This window comes from Mycetomoellerius zeteki, unplaced genomic scaffold (genome assembly GCF_001594055.1).
Source record: "Mycetomoellerius zeteki isolate Tzet28-1 unplaced genomic scaffold, Tzet1.0 scaffold206, whole genome shotgun sequence".
Classification (NCBI taxonomy): domain Eukaryota; kingdom Metazoa; phylum Arthropoda; class Insecta; order Hymenoptera; family Formicidae; genus Mycetomoellerius; species Mycetomoellerius zeteki.
The window spans coordinates 502,693-514,526 of record NW_017257021.1 but is presented as its reverse complement, the minus strand read 5'-3'; the positions used below and the strand labels follow the sequence as shown (position 1 = coordinate 514,526).

The 11,834-nt window shown below is 33.5% G+C and overlaps 1 protein-coding gene across 1 annotated transcript in view; it reads left to right on the top strand.

Annotated features, from left to right (window-relative positions):
* The window catches only part of LOC108722522 (uncharacterized), a 303,847-nt gene that overhangs the window by 113,738 nt on the left and 178,275 nt on the right, over window positions 1-11,834 (top strand). Inside the window, exon 3 of the mRNA XM_018447671.1 lies at window positions 2,192-2,251. Coding sequence (XP_018303173.1) covers window positions 2,192-2,251 — 60 coding nt within the window. The remainder of the gene's footprint in view (window positions 1-2,191; window positions 2,252-11,834) is intronic.

The window sequence follows — 11,834 nt, the reverse complement described above, 5'->3', positions numbered from 1 at the left end:
AAACGCTTGGAAATAGTAGCGCATAAATAGCGCATAAATCCTGTGTATTTAATTTTTCAAATCAATTATTTTTAATGGGTGGGGGGGCTGACTGACTGCCTACTCAGCCCCCCCACAAAAAATTTTTTTTTTTAGCTAAACGGAAGGAGCGCAAAAATTTTTGTTTGCGGATATGAATAGCGCATAAATAGCGCATTATTCCATAATTTTTTCATTAAGATTTGGTTAGGTGGGGGGGCCAGCTAGGCAGACGTGATTTTAGTACTGAACAGCTTATATGCAGAAGTTATGTGAATGTATATACATTCATTTGCATATATTTTAAAATATATGTATTTCTTTTTTGTTAATTTTGTAACCAAATACTGTTTTTTAAACAAAACTAATATTTTAAGGCTATTTTTATGGAAGGTCATATTACCGTCCATTTTTTTCTTAGAGTCATTGCGCAATGTCGCCACATTTTTATTAATAGTATCCTAAGTAATAAATATTTCGTAACTTTGAGTCCAGAATCGATTCAATAACATTTTAATGAATGTAATTGTTAAATTTTAAACTTAAATATTGATTATTAACAAAGTTATTGTGTAAAATGTAACTGGAGTGCCATAATACCACCTTCTCCTCTACATTATGTAACTTTAATCCGTTATTATCTTAGAATAATGAATTAATACGTTATGTTAATTTTAGATTTGCAAAATATTTTTCTAATATTTTTCTAATAATACATCTCGTAAATTTCCTTCCTTTTTTAGTATGATCCTTGGAAAATGACCCAAAGACAGTTTTAACTCTATATAAACGTAAAAAGCTTTTTCATGACAAATCATTAAATACTGATATTGACAAATGATATATTGTTATACGGAATACAATAATTAATTAATTTTATAGTATAGAAATATCGTATTTAAGAAGAGACAAAAGTATTTTCTTATTTATTATTTTTATAGTAAAACTATTTTCATCTTTCATAAGTAGATACCCCAATAAAAACTAAACATTTATTTGTAAAAAGAATATCTAATTCTGATCAAAAGTTGTAATTTTGATCATTCCGACTATTTTTTTCACAATATTAATAATTAATTTAGATTCAAATTTGAATTTAGATTTGATTTAGCAAAATTACATAGTGTGTGAAAATGACTATTCTACTTCATTTACAAGAAATAATAAAAATGCGAATAGGAAAATAATGAAGAAGAAATTAAGTTTAAGTTAAGTTTTTTTACTTAAACGGAGAAATAAAAAAAAGTTTAAAATTTTTTTAATTAGTCTCAGTATTTTTCAAAATCGGCAGATGGCAACAAAATCTATCTAAATTTTAGTATCTTACAAGTTACATTTACAAAGGAAACATAGTGAAGTATTCTCCTTTGATTTTGATGAACTTTTAATATTTTGTAGTTTAAACTAAAATAAGGATCACGCATTTTTTATATATGGTTTAATCAATTATTCAACAATTTTTATGGCAACTATAGAAATTGCATTGAAAATTGTGATGCCAATTCTGTTTGACGTAAAAAGCACTTTAAAGAAAGAACTATTTTCATTGATTTATAACTATATTTCATAGAATATGAATAAGGATACTTAAAAATCTTGAAATTTAAAATTGCGTTATTTTCGTTAAGTAAATTTTTTAACAAATTAAATTATTACCAATACAGTTTGTTAATAAAAAATTTTTCGATATTCCTTACGATAAGATAAAGATTTGCACAAAACTGAAATTATATATATATATATATATTTAGATATTTTTTGTAATTTTTAAAGTAAAAGTATTATAAATAAAAACACGATTTAATCTAGATCAATGATTTTTGATAATTTATAATGCTAACCATGTAATTGCATTTGTTATTATTAACTAATTTATGTTACTATGTTACAATTATTTTATCAGTTAAAATTTAATTATGACTATCTGATTTGATTTTGCATAAATGTATATTAATTGAACATGAACACATTTTTTTAGATACTGGCTGTACTTCCGAATGGCAATTATTATTTTTCCGATATTAATTCTTTTTTAATTTTCTAAAATATTGTTACTAACCACACCACATGAATATTCTAGTTATTATAAACATCTGTACTATTCATATATTTTTCTTTAAATATCTTGTTACGAAATTAGAGGACTAACAAACATTATGAATTCCTTTTTCAGCCAACCATTTTTGGGACAGTAGCCTCGGACCTGAACCCTAAAGATGGGAACAGCCGAAAGGTGAGTGTTATTTCCAAATATTTTTCTTTATTATTTTATCGGTTGTATAATAACTATTATTCTAAGAGGAAACAATTTAAATGACGGTAACGCGGAATTATTTCTATATCAGACAACGTTTAAAAAAATCCCAATAAAAGAGATTTTCATCTTTTCACGCTGTATCATCTCGGGGATCTTTTTGGCAGTCGTAATGAGTAAAAATTGCTGCTAAGTCTCCGGCTCTGCTCTGCTAATCGTTCCGAATAGAGCGGCTGGCTGCTCTAATTAAAAGTAACAGCGCTACAAAGTGGTCTACCTTATCCAGTGGTTCTCTCTCCACGGAGTTCTAACAATTAAACCTAGCAAACTTTCCTTTTTTTTAGTCGCTTACGCGGCATTTCTCGTGATCGAGGATTGATCATGCATAATAAGCGCTTGCATAACTATAATATGCCTCTATTAAAATATGCAAGTTAAACGTTTAAAAATTCATTGTCATAATAATAATTATGCAATAATAGTATTCTAGAATTATTGCTACCTCTTTTATCTACAAATTTATTAACAAATTTCAAATTGATATTTTAATTAATTTTAATATAACAAAATTTGAATGTTCGTTATCGTTTAAAAATGGATTATTTATTTGATGGAACAATTGGAGTATTTTATGAAAGAATAAAGTTTTTGAAGAAGAGAGAGAGACTAAATATCTCTGTTGCATTTCTATATATAATATCACTTATAATAACGAACGTTCTGCATGTCGGATCTAATATACCTATTACGTTATAGTGGGCGTAATAAATATTCATAGAGATGATAATAAATGAGTAATAATTTGTGTATATGTACAATATATTGTTACAATTCGCATGGTAATTATGTAAGTCCACTTTGGACAGTAATATTATGAGATACAGTGAGATACTATTAATCCTCGGATATTACACCGGTTATACGTAATACTATGTTATTTATTAGGTTGATTAGTTTTGTTTCACCAAATGTTAATTTTATTAACTTTGTTTTCTCTGATTGTTTGATTTTTCATTCGAAATATCTGTTGTTAATATCATATATGTATATAACTTTAATAGCACATAAATTTTATCATAAAAATCTTTTCAAAGCGTATATGCTATGTTCCTTTCTGTGTAAAAATGTTTGTAATCAAAAGCGAAAAGGTATGTGTAACGGTCTACAATAGCAATTTTCAATTATTTAATCACGATTCCTAAAAATGACAAAAATAAAATTGCACTACTTATATCGAAGTATTAATTAAGACATTAAGACTGCCTTCTAATTTCTATTCATATGTTAAAAATTATTATTCATCGCTTCATTGTGAAGCACATATTAATCGCACCATTAAACATATCCTAGTTCGACATGACATATTTCTTTGAAACAAGCTATGAACATTTCGTGAGTTCCATTGGACGGAAATCATCCGAGATATTCAATTACAGCATTAAAGGCGATAGATATCTCGGGGAATTTAGAGATCGCGCGATGTATTATAAAAAGTAGATTCGTAAAAAAATGGTAGCGCGCAAATTCTTTCACTGTGCGCATCTTGCTACTAATGTAGCAAATCGTTTTGGATTTACATTTTCACGTACTGTGATTACGTCCGCGACACAGTGATACACCATTGCGATATGTTCGACGTGATGGAAGAGCAAGCACGTCAGTGGTCATGCGAGCGCACGCGGCACACCACGATTAATACGAAACTGGCAACTAATTTCGAATTTAGTTAACGCAGCCGAGCCGTATCACGTAGTGCGGAAAAATTTTTAGTGGAAAAAAAGAAACGTGCGGTTTACGCATGATACGTTTGAAAATGTAATGCTGCTGTATTTTTGCTCGTTATTTAATTGTGCGTCCCTCGTGTTACCGCGTGTGAACTCAATTTATTAGCGTACAGGGAATACTTTGGACTGCGTTGCGCGTCACGGACGGGTAATTAATCGCAGCCTCTGTTAATGTACCTGTATTAATGTGCATGCCAATTAAATTCAGTGGTAGTCACACGCACACGCACACACGCACGCACGCACGCACGCACGCACGCACGCACGCACGCACGCACGCACACACACACATTATCTCACTCTACTCTCACCCGATTAATCGTTCAATCTAATTGTATAGGATATGCCATTGTTGGATCATTTCAAGTCACTAGCACTTTATTCTCATGTGATTGCAATTTTCTCTTTTGCGACCCATGCAATGAATTTTCGTCGTCGACGATTCATCGTGCGCTGTTCAAAGCGCTTTTCACTCGCGGTTGCACTACGGTCTCATGTCGCGAAAATCGCGTCAGTCGCGAGGGATTCTTTTATCCTTGCAAGTATAGGCATGAACGAGATTGCGTGATGTTAGATGAAAATAAGACCGAGGAGAGTGGAACGAGAGAAGAACGGCGAGAAGGATGAAAAGAAGAATGAAACGCATGTCGAGTAAAGCAAGGAATTGAATGAAAGATTTCTGTCATGTTTACTGGCGGTAAATATTGCTGATGGCAGAAAAGGAGTACCAGCGCTTGTTTGGTCATGAATATAAATGTCTTTCTTACTTCGATATCAGATTCACGTACGATAGAGAAGCAGAAAATATATATACTCAAGTTTTGTAATTGTAATGATGTTTGAACGATTAGTTTCGCCTTCTCAGATGAAATATTAATTCTTTTTTAAACTTCTGGTAAAGTGTTACATCTTGATAGTAAACATCGCTAATATTAAATATTTTCAGTTTGGTAAATATCTGAATTTTACGTATTTACAACTAAAAAAGACATACACATCTAATAACATATGAGAAAGATGAAAAAGAAATGCGAGAGTCGCAAAAATTGAATAAAATATTAATGAAGGTTGTAGCTTTCAAAATTTTGCCAATATATATCGCTAATTAGGAATGTACTCTCTTCATTCCCTTTATACTTGTACTTTATACTGTCTATATGTTTTTCGTGATTTTTTACATTAATTTAACGAATTCGTCGAACTCTTTGACGAGAATAAACTCCCACAAAGTCAATTAGTCTTGTTTGACTGTAGGTAGTTATTAGTACTTTCAGCAGCACTTTGATATCCATGTAATTACGCAGTATGGGCTTATATAAACGGAGCAATTTAGAACTTTAGAATGTTAGAAAGTCTTTTTTAGTAAGTGCTATAAAGCATAGATGATTTAAAGCAAGAATATCTTTGTCAATTTAGTTATTCTACTATATTATATTAAATTTATGAAACAAATTGTTGCTTTACAATTACTTTTCATATTTTGTAATTATAGATATTAAAAATGCAATTTATTAAACTTATTACGTAAATCTTTAAGTTAACAATATACAAAGTATTAAGAAATTGCATCATTTATTATGTATTATTATTCCATTATATTGATATTCATGATATTAATAAATATCGTGACAATTATTGATACAATTGAATTTTTTGCGGTAGCACATTTCTCGTATATTTAAATACTTAAATGATTCAGGATGAGTCCATCAAATTTGTATTATTTTAACGCCCGACACACAATCATAAATTAAGGGAAAGTATAGAGCTGGACAATGCTAGAAAGTGCAAGGCATTCTACACGAAGATTCCGATCGTGTAAATGGATTATAAAAGACGCTATTGTTTGCCGGGACTCGTCCATTCCTGCAACCACGTGACTGGCCAAATTATCTTTATCTCTTCCGTCTGATAACGACTTGGTATGCTCTGGAATTAGAATGGTAAACGTTGGGAATGATAAAGTGAGCCTTTAACGCCATTAACGAAAAATACCCCGTGGCATAGCAGCGGCTTACATCGTCGAATGGCATACGCGAACGACAACAATAGTACGATCCCATAACGTTAAGAACCTTTATGATCCTAAGCGTAGAAATCGGATAAGCTGACATAAAGTAACGAGTTTTCTAAAGATCTCCTATGAATGAAATGCTTCTATGTATGTCCGCTTACCAACCGACTAAAAAGGATAAAGTGACAGAAATGTTGAAAATAACATTGTATTAGAATGCAGTGGTTAGTAATGATGATCATGTGATTAGTAAATACTATAATAATTAACGATTACTATTAGATAAAATTAAAATGTCTATATAAAATAGCATACCTATCAATATATTATTAAATACAAAATAGCATAAAATAGAAATATCAAAATAAAAAATAGGGACCAAGAACTTTTCTTCATGCATATTGTATATTTCATGCTTTTATCACATAATAAACGGATGAATGAAAGATCGATGCATCGATATGTTCTTGGTGTTATCACGCGCGGACAATGGCCAGATTGGGTGAAAAAATATGCAGCTTGCTGGAATAGTCGTGTGCCTGTAAATTTTCGCGCTAGCGATATAAATTCGCGGGATGTCGAAAGCGGCGCAGTCTCGTTGGCTTTTGTGTGCCTCATCGATTTTTATTTAATCTTGACTACCGTGAAAGAGATTGCACAAAAATTTGTCATCATATTCTGATTTTTACATGCATACATATATATTCTAGAAGATATTTTTTTAACCGAATCGAGAGGAATTGTATATATTTTTAAAAATAAATAATATTGTAAACACACACACACACACACACACACACACACATGCATTTTTTGTGCATTTATTTAAAGAAAATCATTCATGTGTGTCTTATCTTCGGACATATTTGAGATATACGTTGCTCATTAAGATGTTGAATTACCTTGCCTTTTAACGGCAGTAACGTACAGCCCTCGCAATCTATTGTGGTTGACCCAGCATCATGAGTGTTGGAAAATAACACGAATATTTGAACGAACGACCGCGATCAGTTTTTGACTAGCTATCGGACAGTACAATCGATATTTCACTTAATGCACTCATACCATCGGATCAGCGCCAAATTCTTGTTTTGGATTCATTTCACGCTTGCGTGCGAATGAGGAACCGGAAGGTCGTTCGAACTTAATCGCACAAACATACGCCGGATAATTCAACCTCTCCACATAGTTACGTATACGTTGCGACTGCAAGCATACGATCATGGTGGCCCGATGACGATGGCGATGGTTGCGCCGACCGGTTTGGTACGGTTTGCTACGAGAAACGAGATCGTGGGCATGGAGCGTCAATCACTGCGTTTGATATCATCATTGTCGGCGGCGACCTAGGCGCTCCGCGCTAGCTGGCTCATAGATTACAATGCGCCGCACATATTGTAGCGCCGATAGAGAACCGGAGAGAGGTCCATAGCGCGATGCTGCGTGTAGCGCGGAGCGACTGACCGGAATTGGATGAGAAAGGGGCAAAGAGGGATGTCTGTTCTCTGTGCGCATATTGTGCACGACACTAATAACGTGCGCCTCGTAGTGTCGCATGGCGTATACATAGCTGACAGGAAAGTTTTAGTTATTATCAGAAGGGGTAGCCCGATGCCTCAGCTCGGCATGACTCGAGCATGTTTCTCGTTTGTCAGAGTATTGATCGACAAATTATGTTGTACATTCAAGAATGACGATAGCGGAATAAATATAAAAAAATAATACAAGAAAAAGATCGATGAGACTGTATTTCCGAGCAAATCCGAGCAAATTATATTACACGTGCTTGCAACCCTTTCATGCATGGCGAGCGCGATCATTTAACGGACGATTACCTACAGCTTCGTCATTGCGATACACATTTGCAAGGCTCTTGATGAATCCCATCATGAGCTCAAGTCCGATTATATTTCTCCTAATTCCAATTACTGTGATCTCTCATTTAACCGTTACAGCGTACCTCACAGAATTTTACGGAAAATTTCAAAACTGTCTATAATTTAATTCATAACTCAATATTTTTCAAACATGTACATGACAAAGATCATTTATTCAAAATATCATAATTTTTAATTTTGACATACGAATGGCTTAAGGAGAATATAACTAAAAAGAATTTATCTGTTAAAAAGCTATTCAATTTAAGATTTAATGCCTTAGTTTGATTTTAAATGTATTTCATTATTATTGGATTTTAGAATTTTAAGTATTTTTTGTAAGTTAATTATTTTTGTTTATCTTATATAAAAATCGTTATTTGACTATTTTTTTATTTCACTATTTTTTAGTACTTTTGACCGTCTTTTGTTTCATTCTCTCTAATTTTACGATACGTTTTGTTTTCAATAAATGATATCATTATCATATCTTACATCTTTGTTATCATCAATATTAATAAATTTTTAAATATTTTAATTCTCGCCACACAAATTTTCGAGAAAATTAGTTCGCAAAACTTTTACAATGTAATCCTTTGCTTTTCGTACGAATCAAAATGCTATTTATCTATGAAGAATTCGTAATGTCAGCATGTAGCATCGTCCCATGGGAAAGATAGATCCCAACAACGATATAACTTCTCCGTTAGAGTCTATCCATCCGCTTTGAGAAACGAGCTTTCCCATCACGCGAGTAATTACGAATAACCAGTCTGGTCGTAGCAACAGTAGGACTCGAGAGTGGTATGAGTGAGTGATAAATCGAGCTTGACGGAGAGAGCGGTATCATACGTTGCGCACTGGAGCGTTTGCTAGCTGCGAGCGTGTGTGTTGCGTAGACGTATGACACATTTATACGGACCGGAAGCGTTCGACCAGAACATAGTCATCGTCGAAAGGTTATCGTTAGTCGCGGGAGCTGACTGGCGCATTTAACGCGACGAAATGCCGACGCAACGATCGGTAGAGTTTAACCCCAGCCACGAACGTGCTGCGCTCGATATCGTTGTTGTAACGATCTGTTAGAGCTTTTAGTGCATCGTTAAAAGATATCGACGACACGCTGTGACTGGTCACCACCAATATGTGACTGTATCCTATGTGACCGTAACATACGTGAAGATATACTGGGCAGTTTTCTGCACGATGTAATTTTTTTTCAATTGATTTTGTAAGTTAATCGCTTCGAGTTAAAGCTTGAAGTTCGAAGCGATTCTCTCTGCTAGCTATTCTTTTTTGTTGCAGAGTGTGCTGGTCTTGGGCGTTAGTCGTCTCTTAAATCGTTTCAAGCTGTATGCTTTTTGCACAGCCATAGAAACTTTTGGCTGTATCGAGGACGTATAAAAGGCGTTACAAGTATCATCCTCGTCTTTTCATACGAAGCGCGAGTCTTCCACTTTCCGATCCTATTCTCCTAAGAATTCAATCGGATCGAAGATACTTCTTGGCGACCTCCAATCTCGTCTCGGTCTTGATCTCTGACGTTTATCTCAAGCTCGATAAAATTTTATTTTATGACTGTTCTGGATTAAAAAAGACTACGTAGGTGCAATTTTGTTTACTTATATTACTTTAAAATAATAAATTGATCTGTTATCACATACAAAGATATCATCATTTTGATATTCGGCTCATTTAATGATAAATGTTCACCTTTACACGGTCAGCCCCAAATGATTTCCGAGAGACCTTGACCTTGACCCTCAAGAAGGGACCTTTTCCGTCGCTCGCTATTCGTTAAAAAGTTATCAACGAAACAATTTGTATACACAGAATTTTGGAACACAAAATACATATGATATCATTCTCGTTTTACATAATATTTATTCGACACACAAATAACATTTTGCCTATATTTCACTTTAAAAATATTATATTTTAGGAGGGGAGGGGGTAAGTCGAAGGTGAGAATCGCGCGCCCCTTTGCAGGGGAGGAGGGGAGATGAGAGTCGGGGGTGAGAGTCGTGCGCCTCTTTGCAGGGGGAGAGGGGGGATGAGAGTCGGGGGTGAGAGTCGTGCGCCCCTTTACAGGGGGAAGGGGAGTGAGAGTCGACGGTGAGAGTCGCACGCCCCTTTTCCACCGGTACATAGGTGGCCAAAAATAGTGTAAAATGGAATTTTTGCAACTATTTAATTTTTTTATTATACATTCGCTTTTTTCCCTAAAATTTCTTTAAATATTAAAAACTAAGACATTAAACAATGTATTTAAGTAAATACTAATTCCTTTTTACATATCATTAAAAAAAATTTTTTTTAAAGTTATAGAAATGCTTAAGGTGGCTACAGCGGTGCACTCTATTGTAAATAGAAGTTTATGGGAACAATTCTCTTATTTGCTCTTTATGTAGGATACGAATGCAAGAAAAATTCGATATTCATCCAATGAATCCGATAACTTCTAAATGGATGAAAAATGGCTCGTTCGATTGAATAAAAATTTAAAGATAACCCTTATTTCTTCTAGATTTTATAATTTTGTAACTTTTATTAATTCTATGATTATCTACAATTATTATGACAAACAGACAAATCGACAATTATTTATTATTTTTTTGTGCAAATCTTGCTTAAGAAAATGTAATTTGTTAAAAACAACTAGAGTTCTTCGTCCATTATTGTGCGAAACTATACAGAAAGGTTGCTAATATTATCATACTATTTTATTTCTACAACTTAATGTTTATAAAAATTTCTAAAATTCTTTCACTTTGACGTAAAACATTTTTTGATGAAAACATTTATATGCATATTTTATGCCTCGCTTTATACTGTTTTACAAGATGCAAACATGTAACGCGACAGTTTTTTTGGAGGTTTTTCCCGTAAATTCAGAAGCACTTTTATTTTTAAGTAAAATTTTATAAAGAAATTAAACAGAAAAATATAAATATAATTTTAAGAAACAACTACAAATATAAGGTAACCGACCTCTATAGGCTATGCAAGCTTTGTAATTTTTTTTAATTTTTTGCTAAATCGAAAATTGAAAACTAATGGTTAGATTCAAAAGAGGACACATTTGTAAACATTAAAAGACAATATAAGACATTCACTCATTTTCAAATATTTACATGGATGCAATGAGATTTTAAGAAAAAATAGCATTTATGCCATATTGAATACATTTAATAAAATCAAAATTAAATACTAATCGGGCTCTCGAAATTAAAAAACAATAATATAATATACAATATCATTATATTATTGACATTTAATAAAGTTTAACAATGTTAATTAAATATTCAGTTTGCAAGAAGTAAGTGAGTATCTCTTTAAAAAACCTATATCGGCGACTTTCCTCTGATACTTTATCTTGCTTTTAAATTTGTATTTAAAAATTAGAATTATTCTTCATATAAGTAAAGATTTGGATTTGAAAGAGCTCATGTATGAATAAAAATAAGCCAGTCGTTTACCAAATCTATTCGCGGTATTCGAATCGCTTGACCATCGGCAGAGTCGCCAAAATCACGTTTGTAGAAACGAACATCCGTACGATTCGTTTTATTCACACGTGATACGAGAGCGGACGGAAGTTCCGTTCGCGAGTTCGTCGTTGGGCCGTAGAGGATACGGATAGTACACATCGCAATGGTACGCTAACTGTATCTGCCAAGCGTGCCGAGCAGTCCGTATCAACTGTATCCGCGATTCAAACGCGGGGTGCCACGCGCGTCCAGGTAATTTGTCACCACCACCACCACCGTCGCCATCGCTATTGCCATCGCCATTGCCGTCGCCGCTGCTGCTATCCCCGTGGCGACGCGACGGTAGTGATACCGGTAGCCATTCGCCCGATGAGCTTAGATTAATTACCCTTGTCT